This window comes from Tetrao urogallus, assembly GCF_951394365.1.
Source record: "Tetrao urogallus genome assembly, chromosome: 4".
NCBI classification, from domain to species: domain Eukaryota; kingdom Metazoa; phylum Chordata; class Aves; order Galliformes; family Phasianidae; genus Tetrao; species Tetrao urogallus.
In genome coordinates this window covers 20,513,585-20,537,216 of record NC_136817.1, presented here as the reverse complement: position 1 = coordinate 20,537,216, position 23,632 = coordinate 20,513,585, and the positions used below count along the sequence as shown (strand labels likewise).

Genomic DNA, 23,632 nt, shown 5'->3' with positions numbered 1-23,632 from the left:
TTTTACCATAGACCAAATCAGCTTTAGAGTAATCTAAATTGCAAATTGGCCAATTTGCATTAGAACTATGCCTTCTTGTTCAGATTTGTCAACACCTCTTTTTTAAAAAGTCTTTAACATTAAGCATGGGTGGGTAAGACCATCTGTTTATGGAGCTTGCCTGCAGCTCCATTACTTAACACATGAGACAGGTTACAGCTGTTTAATTGTTATCATGTTGAACGATTATCTTTCAGTCCAAAATTAATATTTATAGATGTATGCATGGAAAACATGTCGTTAAACATAAATGATCTAAATGTGAATTAATGTCATTAAGCCCTGATATTAATCCCTCAGGAGGGCTAAAGTTAGCGTAGTGGTGTTCAAGTTCCTTTTGAGTGCTGTGTGGTGCTACTTTACCTGGTACACAGAACTGAAATTCACATCCAGCGGCGGTCTACTATAGAAGTATACAGCTCGTCATTTCTTTGCATTTGCAAATATTTTTCAGCAGGGGATTTCTAGTTTCAGATAGCTTTACTAGAAACCATGGAAGTCATTCCATTTAGATTCTCAGAATTTAAAAAATAAAAATAAAAAATTTATAGCATGCCACTGTTAAGGGCACTCCCATGAATACAGCCTCTGCCCTTGCTACTGGTAAAAATGGTTTTCTGAGTATGAGCAAGCATGACAGCATTTGCACGCTCGTTTGCTAGGTGACCACAAACAGTGTAAGCTCAGAGGTGCTGGTAGTGTTGAAGAACTCTTATTTAAGAAGTAGTCTCCTTCTCTAAGCCATAAGATCTGCACCTGCTTTCTTCAGCCTGTGTTTAGCTTAGGGCTTCTTATATTACAGATTTCAAATATGACTACAGGGAAATGATGCTTTATCCCTTTATTAGGTGAGAGAGCAAGTCAAGACAAATGTATTCCTCCTGTTCTTTTAAAGGGAGTGCTCACAGTAGACTTGATATAACTAAATATCATTACACTGTATGTTTCTGCAGTATGAGCTTCACAAACAAAATCATCAACCATTTTGAGGGCTTCATTGATCTTCCGCAATTATTTCAGCTTAGAGGGAAAGTGTAATACATTACAATGACCATCATCGTCTCAATACTGATGCTAATTTGACAAATGTTTCACTTTTCTACAGAGTTTAAGTTACCTAGCATTTCATAGTGTTTTAATGCTTGTGTCATTAAGGTACATTTTAATGTCTTTGTGCCAAGAGTTCTTCAGAAATGTTAGCATTCTTTTGAGGTTTTAGTATTTTGATTAGAAGGAAATGTTTCCCTTAAAATAAGAATACTGTCGTGTTAGTACATCATGTAATTATCAAAATTCCTATATGTATATTTTCCCTTGATTTTGAGTTCATGGAATTAAGCTCGGTACAAATTTCATCTTAAAGTAAGGCTGAATCTGAAGGAATATAGGTCCTTTGTCATTCAAACTGTTTATTCTCAGATACAATCTACCAAATTTTCAAAACTAATTACATCAAATACTCATATATTCACCACAGTAATGAGAATGAAATCCTATTTTCAAAATTCATGTTTCAGAGCCAAATGACTCTGCTGGAATCAGGATTGAACCACAGTATTTATACCTAAAAACTTAATGGAAAAGAGAAGATTATTTTCTTGGTTTGCAGAGGATTGATAACCACATTATAACAGTATTTCATGAAATTTAGTACAGATATGTTTTTGGCCTTCTCCGTGCTTGAAGAGCATGTTATTAATTTTCCAGGCCAAGTCTTGAATATGCAAAATATTTGTACATGTTATTACTATTAAAACATTCCATTACCAGGCTAGATAGTGTCTGCATACCTGAAGCTGTAAAACAAAGTGAATCATTGTTCAGGCCTTAACACATTCCAACACCAAGCCTCTCAAATAGAAATTATCTGCTACCATACTTTAAGTTGCTAATTGGTTGATTTGCATTTAAATGAGGACCACATGTGAAGTTCAAGTTAGGCACGTTTTCAAAAAACAGCAGAATCCTGTGAGGTTAGAAGAGTTTTAAAGTGTGTTGCAAAGCTTACTTGAGTTGAAGTGGCCAGAAAGTAAGTGCTATTGTAACATGCATAGCTGTGTGCTGGTCAGACACATTCTGAAATTACTTCTCTTCTAGGGAGAAAAATGGAAACAGTAATTCTTCCCTTCACATCCCATCCTGTCCCACTCCATGTCCCTAATATGTTTACAAGCCAAACTTAACTTTCATGCAGTTCTTAGTATGAGTGTCAGGTTTTATGTGCAACTGTCTGAGACAGTTTTTTGAGAGTTTTTCAGAGGCCTCAAACAGGTGTTTGAATTGTTCAGCCTTAACATGTGAGACAGTTTTAAATCCTTAATGGCTTATACCCTTTCTTCTAAATTCTTTTCCAGTTAGATAGATGTTAAATAGGGAACAATGCTGCTCATGAACATCTTAGCAGTCCCAAACTTCCAACATCTACTATATCCTTAAAGGCAACTTAATCTTTTATTCTAAGAGATGTGTGACTTTCCAGAAATAAAGATGAGAAATGTTGCTTTAAAAGTAAAATTGGGGTGGCCTCCAGAACAAAAATTCTAGAGGATAGTGAGCTTCTATGCTTCTGAATGTAAAAGCACATAATAGGTTGCAGCAAGGATCTGTTACGGTTTTGGCAAGGGATAAATTGCGGAGAATTCCTGTCTCCCTGCAGGAACAGATGCAGCAGATCTGTGCAGACATTGGAGAAAAGTGAGATGGTGATGATGAAGGTATGATTTCAGGGTGAGGATTATGTTCTGGCCTCTGTAGCGAAAAACAAAGAAAATTACCTAAAACTATTATTCCAACCATGTGTTCTCCCTTAGAAGAAGGGCAAGATGGGAATTTAGGAAAGACTGTTTGTAATCCTCCATTGGCAGCAACGGTCTGAACATATGGTATGTCTGAGACAAGGTTCTTATAAACTCAGAAAAAGGATGACGACCATGAGCTACTTACACTGAAAGAACATGTGCTTTCAGTATAGTGAGATGATGAATAAAGAGAATTATATTTGCAAGTGATACCAAAGCGCCCCCAAGCACTTTGGAAGGTGGGACAAGAATCTGAAATTAACAAATTGAATAGGGTGTGCCAATTCTGGAGTCCTGTAAGTCTCCTAGTAGAAGTATAATCCTCCTTAGAAGCATGATATTTTTTAGTAACTCGTGGAGAACAAAAACAGTTCATAATGGAATCAGTGCACCATCAGTGCACCATCAGTCTGCTTTGGATAGGATGAAAAATACTGGGTTTAAATGTCAGAAGGGATGTTTGTTTTTTTTACATTTAAAAAGTGTTTTAATTGACTGGGTAGCAAAAAAAAGCAGCTGGGTGGAAATGAGAGGAACATGCTGTGCTAGCAGTAAACCAAAATGAGGAACCACAGACTGAGGCTTGGGTAGGTTAGAGGGGTTAGGCCAGTGCAGGCAACTTTGATTTTTTGAACGAGTTCCTCCAAAACAACTAACTGTGCTCTGTCTGAAGTTTTCATTGAAGTTCTCAGAGTGTCTCTCTGATTTGGCAAGAGTCTGTGAAACCAGTGAGTGCCTCATCCCCACTTATTGCTTGGCTATGCAAGGAGTAAGAAACCATTTTCATTTCATGAAGTTTACCTGAGCCCATGGTTCAGCCTGTCTAGGTCACTCTGGATAGCATCTCATCCCTCGGGCATGTTAACTGCACATTGCAGTTTGGTGTCATCCACAAATTTGTTGATGGTGCTCTCGATCCTGCTATCAGTGTCATTGATGAAAGTAATTAAGTGCACTGATCCCAGTACTGACCCCTTGAGAAACACCAGGAACACCGCTTGGCACTGATCTCCATCTAGATGTTGAGCATGGGCATAATCTCATAGCCAGTTCCTCGTCCATTGAGCAGTCCTCCCATCAAATCCGTATCTTTCCAATTTGGAGAGAAGAATGTTATGGAGGACCATATCAAAGGCCTTATTCAGGTCCAGATAGATGACATCAGTGTTTCTTCCCTTGCCCAGTGACGCAATTAGATAATCATAGAAAGAGACAAAGTTGGTCAGGCAGAACCTGCTCTTGGTGAAGCCATGCTGGTTAACCCATGCCCCTTCCATGTGCCTTACATAGCTTCCAGGAGGATCTACTCCATGATCTTCTCCAGCACAGAGGTGAGAATAACAGGTTGTCAGTTCCCTAGGTCTTTCTATGCTTCTTGAAAATGGATGTAATATTGCCTTTTTTCCTGTCACTGAGGACTTCACCTGACTGCTGTGACTTTTGAAATGTCATTGAGAGTAGCTTGGCAGTTGCTAGTGAAGATCGAGGCAAAAAAGCTGTTGTGTACCTCAGCCTCCTCCATGTCCATTGTTACCAGCCTGCCTGTATTGCTCACTAGGGAGTAGTGCTGTGAAGTCAAATTCTGCTCTTACTTGCAAAGGAATTCATGATCCCTGTGGAGCTGTTGAGTTGACGCTTAACATGGGATTATGTATGTATACGCTTAAAAAAAAAAAAATTAAGTGGCATATTGCAGCTTAATACATAGATGACAGAGGTAATGGTGGGTGAAAATGTCTTCTGAAGAACTGTGGTAGTTTCACACTGGTGAGCTACTGAACTCACAGTGACACCACTGTGTCATTGCCCCAGCCCAAAGGAAGAAGGAGATAAAAGGAATGGAACTTACTAAATAAGTGGAAAAGTGTTAGGTAAGGACAAGGAGATCACTCACAATTACTATATGAGCAAAAAAGACTCAGTACACGGGGATTAATGTAATTTATTGCCAACTACTAGCAGACTAGAACAAAGAGAACCAAAAGCAAATTAAAAACACCCTCCTCCCATCCACTCTCTTCCCTCTCCTCCTCCTGAGTGGTGCAGTGGAATGGGGAGTGGGGCTGTGGCCAGTCCATAATGCTTTGTCTCTGCTACTTCTTTCATGGTCATTCTCTGCCCCGTACTGCACTTGCAGCCCCCTTGCTACCAAAAACTTGCCATCTAAGCCCAATACAATGGTAATAATGTAAACTAATAGAAATATGAATTCTCTACACGGTGTTCAGGAAGATGTCACTGTTATAATTCTTTATGACGGAATAATCAGAATAATGCAGTGTTATAAGTACCAATTAAGGAGCATCGAATCAATGGGTATGTGACTCATGTTGATTTAAACAGGAGCTGATTAGGATAAATGGATTTAATATGTACTTTCATTCTGCAGCTATTCTGTCATATGTAGAAGTAGCATATGAATAATCTAAGGGAGACACTGACTCTAGTAGGCAAGTAATGGGAGACATTATATCTAAAAAATGGTCTGGGTTCTGACTGGTAATGAAATATGCCATGTTATGTTTGAATTTGTTTGCAAGTAGTTATTTTTAAAACACGTTTGTCTGCCACCTATTTGTGTGCCTACACACACACACAGTGGTAACACCATTTGTATTTTATATTGACTGCCACTTACGTATTGGATTTTGGCCATTCTAAAAAATGTACAGACTTTATAATTTTTGTTTGACTTACAGATGGAACAAACTCCTTAAAATAATACCAAAACTTTAAATTTCAGTCGTAAACCCTGGAGAAAAAAAAGAAAAGAAAAGAAAAGAAAAAGAAAAAAAAAAAAAAACCTGTTGCATATGTATTGTCTGGCCTGTAACTAGTTTATTAGACCTTTTAAGGATTTAATCTAACCCATATGTGTCAGATATTTAAATATCATGAAGAGGAGCAACTGCTGAGATGTTCCATCCTACCAAAGTGCTCTAAATCCCATAAAGAGTTCACTGTACAGAGAGGTATTTAGTACTTCAGTCTGTATGGGGTTAATCTCTATTTCAGTTGCAGTGCCATGAAGATACGGAAGACAGCACAGCTAGTTAGATTGCACTACAAAATTATACTGTTTCTGGTCACTTGTTCTCTGCTTTTTGATTCTAGGATAGTGCATGTTCACAAAAGTAGTTTTTACCATTGCCCTTAATGTAGGGGTAAGGTAGAAGGATGTTAAAATACAGAACATGATTTCTACAGGTTATAGTGTAATGGTCTGGGGCTGAATTCTTTAAAGGCTACTGGATTAAAAAAAAAAAAAAAGCCCTGAATCCCTTCTCTTTTTTTAATGCACATTGGATTTCTGAAAGGAAATAACATGTGGAGGCCTATTTGCAGGGACTATTTTCTGTTGCCTGTTTTTTTTTATATGTTCCATTTTGTTACCTCTCCCGATGTTTGTGGAGGCATTTAATGTTTCACTGGTGGACAGATGCATTCCCCAGGCAGACCTAATTGCTTCCGTTTTATGGAAAAAAAAGCTTGGTTTTTCCAGTGCTGCACTATTCTAAGAGCAGCTGCGTAGGAGCAAGGGGAATTATACTGGATGAGTAAGAGGAGAATTTTACCCACCCTGAAATGCAGCTGTATCACTTTTGTTTTTGTTTGTGGTTTATGTGAAAAGGTACTTTGCTGCTGCTATTCTAAATGTTCTGTAATTGATGTTTTTGTCGTCTTAGTTTGTCTCCCTTTAACCTTACCATTATTGGGAAAAAAAAAAAAAAAAAAAAAACCATACAGTGCAGTGGCTATCTGATACTTTCTTTGAGAGGCAAAGATTAAAAGTTTCCGCCTGTAAGTTGTAGCAGTGGTTGTGTCTTTGGTGTGTCTGTGTATCCTTGGGTTTGCGAAGAACCGCTCGCCATTCAGCCAAACAGGAGGAAAGTCCGTGGCTGGAAATGCCTTTCTTACCTCCAGTATGCAGTACTTGCCAGACTGTATCCGCCATCCAGCCCAGGTTTAGAAAAGGACAAATTCTTGAAGTTTGCCCATATGAACTCTGCTGGGAAATCTTATCCATAGGAAGAATGAGAGACTGAAGCTGATACTGGTGGCTCAGCTTTGCTCATCTCCACTGCAGGTGTCTGTAGTGTCTTGTTGCAACGTGTGTAGATATCTGGGTGTGATAGCCCTCAGTGGACCTGTCCCACATGATTTTGTTATATGTATCCCTTGCACATAACTGCATCTAATGTCTGTTTTTTGAAAGTAAGGATCTTACAATCCATCTCTGCTGTGTTTCATGTATTAGAAGAAAGGCTCACTGCTTTAAATCCATCTTGTGCTGTCTTTCATTCATCCATCTGTCCTCAATTTTTCTTCAAATTTGAAGTGGCGTAACTGATAAGAAATAAGTCTTCCTATTCTTAGATGTACCGTGTTACTTATTTTTATACATCTGAAGTCTGAGTTTAATTTTCACCCATTTTTCCAAATGACATGGATTACTATGCTACTAATCTCACTACACCCTCTCCCACCTCATGTATGTGGTCTAATCTGTTTGCAAAATCGGTGTGTGTGCTCAGAAGAATAATGGTGGCTGAATTCCTCCTCCTAAAAATACCGTTAATCCAATCGGAGTTGACATATTACGCTGGTTATGCTGTCAGAGTCATACATGACCTGCAAATCCAAGATCTTCCAGTATGGCCAGTGCTTTAAAGCTCAAAAGCTAAGTGATTGCTCCTATATTGTGTTGAAATTTGGATTATTTTTTTTTAACTAGTTTTGATTATAGTTTTGTTACACGTAAAAATCAAAGCTTGTGAAGAGAAGTGAGAAGAAAAAAGAAAATCCTACTGTCAGAAATGCAGCATCTCTTTCCTCCGCAGGCTTCCTTTTTGAAACAGTTTCATTGAATCATAGACTATGTTTGCTGAAAAGAGAATTTCTTGCATTTTTAAAGGATGAGAAATACATTTTCATTCTGTAATGTAAGACCTCTCATGTCAAGTGCACCTGCTTGATTTGCATGTGAATTCTGAACAATTCTTGTTTTATGTGACACTTCTGAAATGTCTGTCTGTTTTTTTTTTTTCTTTCTAATTCTCAAGCTCACTATTTGGATAAGATAGTGAAAGGTACTGTATATTTGCTCTTTGATAACATGCCTATACCTACATGTATTTTTTAATATATGAATATATAGTGACAAACACAATAGATTGGCAAAATAATCGTCTCTTTCATATATTCCATGGATTATAAATTTAACTCATACTACTTTCAACTCATATGATTAAAAATGAAATCTTGCTTATGTTATGTCACGACATTTTATCAGTTATTATATGTTTCTATATAAACTATATACATGCATTAGATATTGTTTCAGCCAAAAACTGAAGATAGCATTCATTTGCTGTTTGGTTTGTTTCTTTGTGAGTTTTGTCATTGGATCTTTACCTATAAAAAAGAAAACATTTAGGAAATAAAGCAAAGCAATATTCTTGCCATTGAACAAGTGTCATTAGTTCCAAAGAACAGGCTAATTATAGATATGTGTGTTTATATATAGACAAATCAGTAGTAAAACCTAGGATTTTAAGCTTTTGTTTATCTGAATGCAGAAAATCTATAGAGAATTATGACTTGTATTTTGTTCGAAGCTAGAGAAAGCTTGTATACTCCATGTGACATTTTCAATTGAAAGGATCAAGGATTTAAATATTTATCATGAAACAGCAAAGACTCTTGTATCTTCAGTTATGGTCAAAAGTTAATTAAAAAAAAAAATGTTTAAAATATTCCCATCCCTCCTTTCCCTGACTATCTTCTCTATTCCTTATTTGTGTTCTTTTTTCCATTAGAATATGGCAATATTCATGGCAATATCCAGGCTTTTACACAATAAGTCTTGAATGTAACCAGTTGACTCCTAAAACATTCTATCAGTAGGGGAATTAAATATGTAACTCTTCCATAAATTAAACAGAAGAAACATTAAGGAAAAGATAGCTCTCTGTATGTCAACAAATACAATTAGCAGCTGCAGTCTGAAAGAAAAAGAGCAGCAAGACTAATCACAGCCTGGCTTGGTGGCATGCAACCATAACTGTAGCATCACCATGCTTCCTCACAAGAGGTTCCTCTGATTCCATTTTCTAAGAGTAATTTGATGAGAGGGAAGCACTCTTTCTAAGTTTTTCTAAGAGTGTTTATAATTTGAAAGGAGTCTGTAAATTCAAGATTCGTTAGAAGAGAGAAGAAACTGTTCCTTCTAAAGTACCGTTCTAAGCTCAACTAAGTTTAACCAGAGCGAGTCAGTAGAGCAGTTCACAATGACAGCAGTTCTAGAAAGAGAAATGTTTTAGCTGCTTAGTTGTTTTTTTTTTTTACATCTATAAAAGTTTGCAGGAAATGGTTGTGTCCAAAAGTACTGATTTTTAGCCACTTTCTCATCAGATACTTAGTGCCATATCTGTTCTTGCTTCTGTCAGTGTCTTATCATAGTCATAGATAAGGAACACCAAAATCTACATATTTATAGTGTTGTCATTCTCATACAGATCATGTTGGCTGCATGCCAGATTTCATCACTAGGAAGTGACAACTACTGTTGTTGTTTTTTTAATGTAATGTTAGACTGAAAACAATTATACATTTTGGATATATATTAAATTATTTTAATTGTTTCCCAAATTTTCCCTCCTTGGCCATAAAAGCAGACAAGATAGGATATAAAGGTAACAGCACAAAAGCCTTAGGGAGATTGTCACAAAAAATCACTCTCTGCTATCTGTCTTGAAGCACGTCACTACCGTGTTTTTGTTCAGTCTATCAATGTTTTATTGTGGTCCTTATGGTATTTCATTTTGTCCGTCCTAAGTAATCAAATACGCACAGCTACATTTAGTTGGAAATCCTGTTGGTCCTGTCCCATCCGTATGCAGCCTGAATCCTACTGTTTGTTAGAATAGATGCTAAGCTGCTTCACTATTTCCTGGGCTTTGCTTATTCTGTGAAAAGGAATGTACTTCTGGCATAAAGTATAGTCATTAAAACCAGCCTATACTTTGTGCAGTTTTTTAGCGCACTGTAATTTCACATGAATATACGGCAACTCTGAGACCAGATAAAGTTAACGTTCTCTTTTATTACATGCCTAAAACATACCCGCTTTCCTGCTTAATGATTTGGAGGGATTCGTTCATAGTAACAGGGAGTTTCAACATTTGTAAAGAACCAATACTACAGAGAGCAAATAACAATCAATTCTATGAGCACAGAAAAATGCTTTTTATACAGCTCTGTTTGCACAATGCACTCATCTCGTTACTCTGCCAAAAAAAAAAAAAAAAAAAAAAAAAAAAAAAGAAATTAACAAAAATTAAAAACAAACTTAATTTTGTCTGGCCTACAGGTATTTAGAGGATTGATGCATTTATTTCCTGCCTGTACAGGTAAGTGGTGTCTCAAGTGTCAGGCCAATCAAAGATGCCACTTTGTTCAGAATTACGTTCCCCAGGTAATGTTGCTGTTCCACTCCATGTGCAATTACAGTATTTGTGCTGTTAAAAAGGCCTGTTCCCAGTAAGTGTCCCTTGTTTGTATCTTTTATTTGGCTGAAATAATTGCAATATTTAAATCACTTGTGATGTTCTTCTTTGTCTGTTTCAACAGAGGGTTGCCCCGGCTTGTGCAATAGCAATGGGAGGTGCACACTGGACCAGAACGGCTGGCACTGCGTCTGCCAGCCAGGATGGAGGGGAGCAGGCTGTGACGTGGCCATGGAAACTCTGTGCACTGACAGTAAAGACAACGAGGGAGGTAAGATACACCAATTGGATCTGTAAAACTGGGGAGAATGTGTTGAGGAATGGAGATTTTACAGTCATATGGCAAAAATACTGCTGTGAGAACCATGCACACTCTTTACTAGCTCTCATGCTTGTAAAAATACACTGCAGTATGCTCTGCGTATCAGCAAAGCCTAGCAAGATGCTTATGACAGGCAAGATAGGTACTTAGAAGATGATGAGTGTCACCTTAGTTTTCCTGCAGTGTTCTTTTAGAGTGGAATAAAGCATCATTTCAACTCAGTGAACTGTAGCAGGGAAAACAAAAAAGGAAGGAGTGCAAATTTTCAGTGACCTCACAAGGAAATGATCCCTAGAGGAAAGGCCGGGACTTTACATTTTGACCTATGATACTATTGCTGGAAACAATTGCTTGCCCAATCTAGAAAGTTCTTGTCCTTCTGTAGCCCGTGAACGCTCAGGTAATTGACAGGACACTCCCAGAAGTCATTTGTTGGGGGTTTTTTTGGCTTGCTTCCTTGCAGTCTGTCACTCGGGTGACAGGTAACAATCTGCAGTGAGATGCAGGCAGAACTGCTGACTTAAGGAATCAATCTGCAATCATCGTTGTAGGGTAGGGAAAGGAGACGAGCTGTGGCTTTGGCAGGACTCCAGAATCGAGCAGGAGGAAAAACACCACCACCAAAACACGATTAAATGTGAATGCAGCCATGGAGCAGATCAGCATAATACTTTTGTTGTCTTTTTTCCGTCCCCCCTCCCCTCTCATTAACTACTTTTTAACACCTTCTGATCCAGAGTTAAGAAACTCCGCCAGGGAATATAGATGTTAATAATGTCATCTGTGGCTGACTGTTTTTCAGCTTTAGTTTGCAAAGGCCTTCGTTGTTGTTTGTAGGCTGTTTTCTCTTGTATCCGGATTGTAGTTGGGATTTTGGAAATCACAGTCTGTAAATAATAGTAGCTCTTATTTCTTATGGAAAATACAGTCAAAAGAGGGGTGGTATTCATTGCTTTACATATCTTTTGATTTACCACACTTCTCTGTTAAATATTTTATATTTTGAGTGAACCTTGCACACTCAGGGGCCTGAAGAATATGATGCAGTCTGGTGTACAGTGAGCTAGTGCAAAGCCAAATTTCTGTGTTTGTGGAGGGTGCAAGAGGACTGAGCTATCTGTAGCATTTCCATGCAGAGATGTGATATTCAGAGAATGGAGTTCACATGGGCTGGGGGGTTAAAAACATAAGAAAGAAGGAGAAACCTGCAAGTGTGAAAAGAGACAAAGCCAGGGGGAAGAGAAACTAGGTTAGAACATAATCTGGACAGAAGTAATAGCTGGTAGGAAAAAAGAGGGGAAAGTGAAATCCCAGAGATGGTCTAAAACAGATTCAGTAAGTGTTAAGAATAATAGAACGACGTGATTTATCAGAAAGTAAGAGGGAGAGTCAACAGCAGATAACAACAGCAGGAGGAAGAGGAGCAAGGTGAGCAGGAATGCACTTAAGCAGAACAAGAGAAAAGGAGATAATCCTTCAGTCTGAAAGCAGTAATAGCTGTTTGTGAGGAAAAAGCGGAAGCAGGACGAGGAATTGGAGCAGAAAGTATCTAAGAGGACGACTTAAAAGTTCAAAGAGAGAGAATGATATTGCAAAAATAAAACTCTAATGCTAGTGTTTGTATAGCTTCTTTTCTTTTGATTTTTTTCATTACTTCCTTTACAGACATTAAGCAGCAAAATTTTGGGAGGGGTTAGGCCAAACAGTTGTTTTGCTGCGATTGACGTATGTAATGCTATTTGTCACCAGCATTTCTTTTTCAGAGGACCTGGTTTTAAATGTGTATGCCTCAGTAAGGAGCATATTCGCTTCTGTCTTTGATTGGGGTCTGAGAAACAGAGTTAAAATGCAACAATTAAATTAAGAATTGGAACCATACCAAATAAAAAGTCCTCTTTGCCAGAAACCCACCTGGAAAGAGAAGTGCCATTTCTTCCCTTTCCAAGAGTATGTGCAGCCAACCCACTCATCTCTCAAGCAAGCAATCCAGTTTCCAAACAGCTGTGGGTAATGGCACACGGATGCCTTTGCTGTATTTATTTACAATGGGACATGAGGTTATCTGAGCACTTATGCTGAATTTATACTGATAACTGCAGGTAGCACAATCTATATCACACTAGGCTCAGCAGTGGTGTAATTGAAGTTAGCGTAGTTGTTAGCTAATAGAGATGCTGTGGTTAATGTTTGCTTCATCATAAAGTGGATAAAATGTTTCTCATATATTAATATAATTCATTAATAACAATGTCTGCTGCTCCTCTGATGCTTAGCTGTTTGTGGGACTTGTTGTTTGAATGTCATGAATACGAGCATTCAAATGACCTCAGTTGAAAAATTCCTAATAAGAAACATTAATGGCATCAAGGCATTCTTGGTCTTTTTCCCATCTAGAATCTACTGACATATAATAGGATGATTATTTGTCTGCCTTTTAATACAGATTTTTGAAAGTCTTATAAATCATTTCCCTTAAAGGATGACTCTTTATTTTCCCACGTGATCGAGCTAGACAGTCTGTTACAGGATTTTCTTTACATTTCAGCAGTCCACAAAAAAATGTGTCTGACATAACTCTTAATGACTTTCTGAAAGAGGGGAAGTCAGAGTTGTCTGGAGTTGGAAGAACCCTAGCTGCTTTACTTGGAAAAAAATGTGTCACTATTACACTTTGACTAAGTGAGCTGTGTTTTGTCATCACTTTAGGAAGCAAAATCTGTTGACTCTTTAGATAGGTCTTTATCGAGCAGTATCCTTTGTTAGGCTTGCTTTTTACAAGCTCCTATTCAATTAAGAAGTGTAGCTACATGTTTCCACCAGCAGAACTGAAAGGACTATTAACAGTGTTTTATTAGTAAAATTAAAATAAATGCTATAGTAAAGCAAATCCTACTCAGCATTGCACTGCTGTATTTTTGTAATTACTTGCATAGGCTAGGATGGCTTACTCAGGATTATTGTTGTCACACTGCAAAGTCAGACTAATTTGAGTACCCAAAGGTACGCTTACAGGGATACTGCAGTAGGGTCATTGAAAAAGATAGTTGTGTGCTGCTCAGGAATAAATCAGGGGCTATTTCTTCTTTTGTGGCTTTTCTGACCAGCTGCTCCTAAAGGCAATCATTTTTGCTGTCTATAATTGAGTCCACTCAGTGTACCCTGTTGTAAAACTGAGCTACATGAGGATAACAGAGTTTTGTTAATAGGGTTTTCTGTCCACTCCAGTCTCTTCGCTTTGTGTGCCACTGGCACTGAAACCATTCTCGTGGAATGGCCAGCATCATAGCTTCAAAACCAGGTGCCTCTGATATAGGGACTGAATTTCACTTTATGGAGATTCTGAACTGCCTAAAAATACAGTCAGCTTACTTATCAAGAATGTGATTGACGTAGGCCCTTGGCCATGAGCTCCCCTTGACAGTGGCAGAACTTGTACCCAGGAGTAATTTTGTCCACAAGTCTTCCAGGAAGAGACAATAATGAAGTCATTATGTGTGTTGTATATAGAAGAACCACTTACATCTAGAACAACAACAAAAAAAGAGAAATAGCCCCCTCAGGCTCATAATGATTGTCCAGCTGGCTAGAAGAGTGTTTATTTTCTGTATAATTTTCCTATTGCATTTGAGTGATGTAACTGATAAGCTAGTGTTAAGCTAAGCCTCATTTTTCAGGCTAAATGCAATTCATTGATATTTCACAGGACTTCCTCAGAAAGGAAATACCACTGTGCTTCACACAGTGCAATAGAGTAGTCATCTTAGTGGTACTAGATAGCTCTAGCCACATAAGTACAGAGAAAGAATGAAAAATGCTTTCTCAAGTTATAAGGAGCCAGATTCATAACCATTCGTCACTTGCCTGGGCAAGATGCTGATAAACTCCAAAGAAAAATAACAAACAGCGTATCCCTATATCTGGGCTGGTGAAAATGAGAATCTTCCTCTGATTGATGTTAGCAGAGAGGCTTGTAAAAATGCATTTCCAGCTGATTAGTTCAGAAGGTGTCAATCTCCTGCAGTTTTATGACCTGCAGACTGTACTCCAGATGTACATTTGCTTTTTATAAACTAACAAAGATGAATGACTAAATTTGAGCATTTCTTTGGCAACTGCACCAGATATTGCCTGGGAGACCGTACAGAGATATAAGAAAGCAAAACTATGCTTTTAACCACCAGTACCCCCAGGTTTGACACTGAGCCAGGCTTCTAGAGCTAAAACCAGCAAGGGAGCTGAGCACCTCAGCTGGAAAGGGGTTTCGTATCATACGAGAATGATGCTGTAGAAAATCACTAGAGTCACAGACGGTTCGAAGTTAGAACGGCCTCTAGATATTGTCTAGTCCGTGCTCAAAGCAGGGTCAGCTAGGGCAGGCTGCTCAGGGCTCTACTGGGTTCCGAATATCGCCAAGGATGGAGACTGCGCATCCTCCCAGGGCAGCTTGTTGCAGCAGCTGATGACTTTCACAGTAATAAACTTTTTCTGATGTTTAAACAGAATTTCCTGTATGCCAGCCTGTGCCCATTGCCTGTAGGCCTTCTGCTGGGTATCAAGCAAGGAGTCAGATTGCATCTACTTTACACCCTCCCATGAGGTGTTTATATGCACTGATGAGATCCCCCTCCAGGCTGAACAATTCCATCTCTCTCAGACTATTTCTCAGAGGAGAGGTGCTCCAGTCCCTTAATTGTCTTCATGGCCCTTCGCTGAACTCTCTCTAGCATGTCCAGGTCTCTCTCTACCGGAGAGTCTACACTGAACCCAGCACTCCAGGTGTGGCCTCAACAGGGCTGAGCAGAGAGGAAGGTTCACCTCTTATGACCTGCTGGTATCCCTCTTCCTTACAGCCCCATATGACATCAGCACTTTCCTTGCTGCAAGGGCACATCGCTGGCTTGTGTTCAGCTTGGTGTCTGCCAAAACTCCCAAGGTCTTCTTCACAGAGCTGCCTGCAGGCCAGTTGCCCCCTAGCACGTCCTGGTGCCTGGGGGGGTTCCTCCCCAGGTGCAAGACTTTGCACTTCTTTTTGTCAAACTTCAAGAGGTTCCTGTCAGCCCATTTCTTCAGCCTGCCCAGGTCCCTCTGGATGGCAGCACAACCCTCAGGCATATCAACCACTCATCCCAGGAAAAATCAGTGATGTTTCTTTTCTCTGAAAAAGTTTAAGCTTTGATATATATAACGATGACTTTTTCATCTCTTTTATTTTCCTTGAACTGACTTCAATGTCAGCTGAGTTAAATAAGAATTTTAGATGTGCAAAAGAATAGAAATCCCAGCCCTTTGCTGTTTTGCCAATCCTCTAACTGATCCACATAGCATGGCAATTCTTAGAGGAATACCTTTAGAAGATCTCTGTTTACTTACACTCTTTCAACATGTGATTGAACAGAAAAATGGATGATAATTTTCCCTGCAGAAAGAAGTTATACTATAAAGCAAGGTTCTTTTGTAAGAGAAGCTGTCGTGAGCTTCCTCAGAGTGCTGCATTGGTATATTTTTCAGTTTAGTGCGGCAAGCAAGCTCCCTCTGTAATATGAATGGAATAATAAAATGTTTGAGCTATTTCAGTCTTGCCATTCTTTGGGGGAAACAATTATCAGAATGTGATACCATATTACATTCATCTAGAATTTTTCTGTCGCTGACATTTCCAGGCTCATTTTCCTTACGACTTTACTTACAGCAAATTAGTAGTTATCAATTTGATCTTGATTTTAATCTTTCACCAAATTAGATTTCCAGCGATGTGACACATCTACTGCTCGTTATATGTGAATACTTCAGCACATGAGCATAAAAGCACTCACATGTTTAAATCTTGTTTATAGTGGCCAGCATTTCTCATCATTGTATTCAGGAGAAAAAAAAAAAAATCTAAAGGTTAAATACAGATTTTGTTCTCTTACACATTTACATGCAAAGTAGTGGTGGAAATTGCCTTTGCCACTAGCAACAAACCTTCCTGCCAAAGTATAAAGGAATTCACCTTGATAAATGCTGTGAAATATTTAAAGATCCTTGCAGCACAGATGGGCTGAAAAAGTTGAGGAAAACAGCAGAGTGGGATTTCCTTGTTTCTTTTTTCTAGCAAGCCAAATAACCCCAGATAAAAGCTACTGAGACCCACCTAAAATGTTTAATATTTATAAGTTAGGAGTGTATGCAGAGCCTGAGTTGCCTTCATTTTCTGGTTTGTTCCACATGTTTATAGAGAAGAATCAAACAAATACACTTAATTTATACACGTTGAACCTGCTAGGATTTCCATGGGAGTTTAAGAACTCAGTGGAAACAGGCTTATTTTTCCTTAATTGAAAGTGAATTCATTAAAATCTTAATTATTAATATTCTTTCCTACTGCATAATTTTTCTAAATCTCTCTGCTAGCCGACTCACTTGCATACAAAGGGCCAGAGAAAGAGTTTGTTCATTTTTCTGAATTTCTGCCAACAGATGGACTGGTTGACTGTATGGATCCTGACTGCTGTTTACAGAGCTCTTGCCAAAATCAGCCTTACTGTCGTGGGCTACCAGATCCCCAAGATATTATCAGCCAAAGCCAACAGTCACCATCTCAGCAAGCTGCCAAAGCATTTTATGACCGGATCAGTTTTCTCATTGGAGCAGACAGCACTCATGTCATACCTGGGGAAAGTCCTTTCAATAAGAGGTGAGCGTGACTCATCCTTTACTCATGCATACTGAAACAGTTGAAGAGCATGTGAGGTGCACAGTAGAAGATCCATTGTGATCTTTGTCTTCACGCAATGACTTTTGGCAAAAGCATTTTTTCCCTATTTATCAGATTACTTGTGCTTATCTGAATACCTGCAAAATTCAGATTGTTGGTGCCTCTGGGTTGCTTACCATACGTGGTACCTGTATTCTAACCAGGCACTTCATTAATGATTAAATAGATCTTTATTTAACCAGTTGATTTGGGTTAGCACAGTTGGAAATGTATCAAAGCAGTGAAAACACTTCAGAAGGAAAAGCAAAGCTGCACTTTTTAAACTGAGCTCACTAAATAATATAAATTATGAATTAATGTAATGGAACTGTTAAGTGCACGACAGTATAATTGCATAAACTATTTGACTGGTGCTCTGCAAAGTAGTAATGACCTGAAAATAAAACAGTAACAGGAAGCAGGTGTCTCAGATCTCACTGAGTGAAAGAAGATGATTTACACTAGAACTACTGTGTTTGCAGTAATTTAACAGCATTAATGTGTTTGGGCACAGCAGATGATTAAAAGTTGTTGCACAAATGTTCCTTATTGCTCTTTTAAATTTTGTACTTTGTAGTTCCTGCAGTTTTACAGATTGCTTTGATAATTGAAAAGTACACTTTTCAAGAATCTGCCAGAGGTATGACTTGCAGAATGTTTAGTTTATAAATTCTTAAAATTCTTCAGTGAATTACTAGGCTTAGTAGCTCAGTGTGGTCAAAATGAAGCAAAGAACCTTAGCCAAATGAAAACAAAATTATTATATGTAGATGTTGTGGTATGTGTTTATACAGTGTAAATTATGTGAATTTGTGGAAGGGTTAGAGGCTCAGGGATGATTTTGCTAACGAGAGTTGATGCCATGTGGAGATGTTTGTGTGTGTTTGCTGTGCTAGCTATTACTCATTCAAAAGAGAATTATAAAAGCCAAATTTGTATCTGATTCTGCATCTTTTTTGCAGCCTTGCATCTGTCATAAGGGGCCAAGTATTAACTGCTGACGGAACTCCACTCATTGGAGTCAACGTTTCCTTTTTACACTACCCAGACTATGGATACACAATCACCCGCCAAGATGGCATGTAAGTTCGCTTTGAAGCACTTCTAAGGCACAAAGACAATGAATACATTAATGAGAGAGCTCCTTGTAAAAATAAATTGATAATTAAATAATGGAAACAAAAGACGTGAAAAAAATAATTGAGCAACACTGAACTTTGTGCATTCTTCAAGTAACGTTAAATATGCCCACTATATACTTTAGAAGTAGAAGGACTTGTTTAATTTAAAAACTGGATCCCAAATTCTCCATACGTAGTGCAGTATTACGTAATGTAATGTAATTGATTTCTCTATTGCTACTAGTAGAGCTATTCTATCTTCAGAGCAGTACAATAGGATGAAGGCTCAGTAAAATGAATGCTGTGGATGGCTTTGAGAATTTGCTTAATAGCTGCCCCTATTTTTTTCTAGGTTTGACTTGGTAGCAAATGGTGGTGCCTCTCTGACACTGGTGTTCGAGAGATCACCATTCCTGACCCAGTATCACACTGTATGGATTCCCTGGAATGTCTTTTATGTAATGGACACCCTGGTCATGAAAAAGGAAGAGAACGACATTCCTAGCTGTGATCTGAGTGGATTTGTAAGGCCAAACCCCATCATCGTGTCATCACCTTTATCTACCTTCTTTAGAATTTCTCCTGAAGATAGTCCTATCATCCCAGAGACACAGGTAAACTGTTCTACAAACAAACAGCATCTTATCTCTGGCTAGAATTAAACAACTATGGTGAAGAGAGTACAAATTCTTCTTAAAAAAAATCACTAAGAAATTGCAACATCATAATTTTTTTACTGTAATCCTGTTATATACACACCACAGAAACAAAATGAAGGTTGTTTTTCCACTGTATCACAAAGACCCATGCATTTCACTTTATCCACTTAGTTTTAATGAAGAGCATGATTCTTCTATGTTTATATACTAAAATAATTCTGTGTTTGTAACAGGAAGGGCAGGCTTACAAGGACATGAGCATGGGTGCTAATGTATGTCCTCAGAAGTTATAATGCTCAAATGCTCTCAACTGAAGGAGCTGTGATTGAAACCTGTTTTTTTTATTTCCTCTAACATAGGCTGTGTTAGATTCCTCCATTTCAGATACCTGGTCACTAATGTAGTCTTCTTGCAATCTTAAAGCAGAGATGCATTTCAGGAAAGGAGTATTTATCTCATTGATTTCTGATAAAAGCTCTACGCTCTTTCTCTCCCTCTCTCTTCCTCTTTCTCCCACCCTCACAATGCCATAATTGCATAGGACACACTTTTTCCCATTCACTAAGAAAAGTACTTGCATCTTCAAGGGAAACATAGAAAATATATTGAAATGTTTTCATTTAAAGCTTCCAAGGAAAGAGCAAAATCATTTTAAAAAATCATGGAAAAGAGCAAATTTAAGGTAAAGATGTGGGAAAATTACAACTAAATGCTCTTCCAACCTAGGCCACGCTAGAAAATCGTTGCTTTTATCCTATCTTTCTGCTTCTTTGGTGGCTGCACATCAGTTGAAAGTAAGGATTTGTAAAACACAGTCCACTGAAAAGCAGCTCTTACTTACCTGTTTTGTCAACAGACAATAGATTCGGTTCCTGAAGTAAAAGGCTTAGATGGTGCATAAATCAAGAAAAAGTAATAGTAGAAAAATATGAACCTGCTTTCTTGGAGTACTTGTAATGCTTAGATTAAATGTCTTTTTGTGAGCAATTGGACTAACAAACTCTGGATTCCAACTGATTCCCACCTGCTGCTGTTGTCTGCCACATCCAGTCCTTCCCCTGCTGACTGCATTGAGCCTTTGTCTCATGGGAGTATCACTTTGGATACTACATCCCTGCCCAAATCCTTATTTTTTTTTTTATCTTAAATAAACTCAAAAGGAACAGTTATTTTAGCGAATTCACTTATTTCACATGTGATTGAGATTGGTTGCCAGGTTCAAAGGATGGGAAGTCTGACAGACAGGACCGGTAGCCCAGGCTGATTTTCTTACAAAAGAGGGCTATGTTTTCACTGGATCTTTGGTGCTAAGTGCTAATGCTAATTTCTGACGAGGAGAAAAAAGTACTGGTGATCATGGATGCAAAAAAAAAAATTGTGCTCTGTAAAAACATCAAGGAGTATTTTCTTCATTGTACTCTGCCCGTCATGCAGGGTGATCCCCTGCTTCAGCAGGTGGGAGCTGCATGGCCATGCCTGCAACGTAGCCCTGTATGGTCAGATTCATCTCTGAAATGCATCTTGCACAACAGTCTGTCTCTCAAAAAATTCACCAATCTGATAAAAGACAAGCAGCTTCAGATTCCATCCAGAGCTGTCTGCTCAGCTCTGGAGGAACTGCTATAAATCTTTTCATTTTAAAGGGGGTGATGCTAGCTTAAAGCACAGGAGTCTGGATGAAAGCACAGAGAAACAAAGCATTCCCCATGTTCTTGCAGTTGACATCAGTCACCCTGTTGATGCAGTGTGACAGCATTCACTGTCACGTACAGGAGAAAATGATGTGCTGCTGTAATCATCATCCCTCGAAGTGCTTCATCATCCCTAGGAGATAATGTTTCCAAAAGAGCGTACTTAGTGGCTTATGAATCCCAAAATGATCTGAGGGGGAATTAAAGTCTGTACTGAAGAAGCAGTGCAAAGAAAGGAAAATGGAATAAGAGGGCAAGCAAGGGGAAAGAAAGAATAAAGCAGGTGAAGGGGTGATCACAGGCCCAGCAGACCATTATTCAAGAGGGATGATAATAAATACGTGTGAATGAAATTTGAACTACTTAAGCATGAGTTTTTATCTACCCTTAATCACCAGCTAGCACGCACAGCCCAGACATAACTAGCTGGGATTAACCAGTGTTAAGCTATGTGCAGGCAGGAGGTCAGGCTAAGGTGGAGCTGCTTGCGGATATAACATAATGTTGTTGCTGTATTTTCCTAATATAATAAACATATTGCAGTGTGACCTGGCAGAAACCCAGACATGAGTTACAACAAACAATTCTGAAAGAGAGTTTTTGTGGCTTTCTTTCTCCTACGCTTCCATTATACACTAAGGTGTGTAATGTTCTAAGGTGCCTTCAACAGGAGCTGGGCAGCTAACCCTAACCATTCCATTGCCCCAGGTGTGGAGGTGAATGAAGACTGACAAGCTTCCCTTCAAACATTTATGTGTCCTTGTTTTCTAGCAAATTTTCTGATTTTGTCCTTCGTATTCTGGTGTGCCTCTTGGTTTATGCTTTCACTGACACAATTTAAGGCTTCAACTTAAGGAATTGTAGTTCTACAGTTCTTTGGTCTTGAGCCTTGTGCAATAGCAGTAATTGTCAGTTCCTCCCTATGTCTAAATGTGCCATCTTTACCCCTTTCAAACCATGATGATGATTCATTTCAGTACGGCTGTTCAACAAAACAGAGCAAAGCACCTTGCTCTGACATAAGGACTTAAGTTTGTGCTCTTTTGTGAAATTTGTTCTCAAATCACTGTTGAAATCACTCATTTTGACAAAAATAGATGGCCTGCAGCAGGCATTTCCCCCTAATTTAATGTACATTCTTTGTTAGACATTCTTAATAGTACGAGAGCATGTCTCCTGAATCGCGTCATGTAGTGGAGCAGGAAAGCATTGCAGAGCCTGACAGAGTGAGTCCTTGTGGCTGCAGGAGGTGAGAAGCCCTGCACCATTTCTGTGCCTCAGTCACCCACTTGAACTTTGGGGCCAGCAAGCTCTGTCTTTGAGAAAATTGAGGCGACTCTCATCTCAGTCCTGTAGCTTAAGTGTTTCACAGCTGTCCTCCCAAGAAGCTTGATCGTCAATAAATAAAATGCCAGCCGTTAGAATGTGGCGGGAGGGCTATAACTCAGCCCCCGTGGGGTATCAGCCTTTCTGGAGATAGTGTGATACTCTGCCGGGAGAACACAAAGTACAGACAGATTGGTTGTGCTGGCGATTCCTGATGTGACTTTTATACCCGGTGACTTTCCTGATTGCTTTACAATTGATGTGTTGTCATGGCTCCCATAGGATACTCTCTGCTGTGCCTGATGATTTAACGTTTCAGATGAACATTAAACTGTTTAATTCTCTTTGTAATGCTTGATTCTGAGAGAGAGATTGAGATGCATAACCTTACCTCTGGATTTCTAAAGTTCGCAAGAAAATAAGTTACTACAGGGAATATTTTATGGAAAGAAGGAAGTTATAAGTCAGATTTCCAGCAGATGTTTGAGGCTTCTGCAGAAACTAATAATAGGGGTTCTTTCTTTTTTTTTTTTGTTTTAAACCTCGCTGAGAACCGCGTGCGTCCTACTTTCTAATTTGATAGTAATCCACACACACAGTGGAATTTCTTGGAAATTGAAACTTCAAGGTGTCCTCTTTATTGCCTGTTATCTCAGGCAAGAGTATCGGAAGACCGCCTAAGTGTTTTAACGCTGCTCTGCCACAGTCGAGGCTGTAAAAGAAACAGTGGTCTTAACAGGAGACCAGCGAAGTCCATGAAATTGTGCCCTATTACAAGAGTATTATTTCTTTTTCTCCTCTTGCTTACAGAGAACTCCATCTGTTAGACCGGTTTTAATGTGCGGTAGATGAGAGTCCTGCTGATGTCCTGAGGAAGAATCTGTCTCAAGTTCACTGGTGTTTTGTGTTGTTCCTTCAAAGTCTTAGAAAGGGGATATGTTCACGGTTGCTTTTCTCTAGAGTTTTTCTTTGTGCAGAAAAGATTTGCTTCTGCTCTGCCTTAGACACTGTGTGTATATTGGACTGAGGGAGAGCAGACTAGATTTACAGAAGAAAATTATGCTGTCACCTCCTTCCAGGCGATGGTATTGCTTGTCATTTCTCTCAGCAATGCCAGGCTGTTGGTGGGGAAAACTGAGACATTCAAAGACTAACAATTACTCTGAATTTAATTTGTCTAGTCTCTTCCAATGCCTCCTTTATTTCCCACTGCTCTGTTATAGCCTTACTGGAGATGAAGAGCCATATGCCTACATATATCAGATTTAAGTGTTCATTTCAGACAATGAGCCAAAATACTATTTCTGATCTGTTGCTGTTGTTGTTACTGCTGTGAAGGAGGCAGATACAATTAATAGCATATAAATCTTTACATACCAGTAGCAGTGCTAACATAGTTAGTGGTGGAGCATCTGGTGCCCTCCCAGAGAAC

The 23,632-nt window shown here is 38.8% G+C and overlaps 1 protein-coding gene across 7 annotated transcripts in view; it reads left to right on the top strand.

Annotated features, from left to right (window-relative positions):
• The window catches only part of TENM3 (teneurin transmembrane protein 3), a gene marked incomplete at both ends in the record, with an annotated part of 305,029 nt that overhangs the window by 237,412 nt on the left and 43,985 nt on the right, over positions 1-23,632 (top strand). For 5 of the 7 annotated variants that reach the window (XM_079534385.1, XM_079534384.1, XM_079534383.1 and 2 more), the window contains 4 exons: positions 10,470-10,616; positions 17,127-17,343; positions 18,366-18,485; positions 18,877-19,138. In XM_079534385.1, coding sequence (XP_079390511.1) covers positions 10,470-10,616; positions 17,127-17,343; positions 18,366-18,485; positions 18,877-19,138 — 746 coding nt within the window. Of the gene's footprint in view, positions 1-7,900; positions 7,928-10,469; positions 10,617-17,126; positions 17,344-18,365; positions 18,486-18,876; positions 19,139-23,632 lie in introns of all 7 variants that reach the window. The other 2 variants (XM_079534381.1, XM_079534379.1) reach the window with 1 other exon arrangement.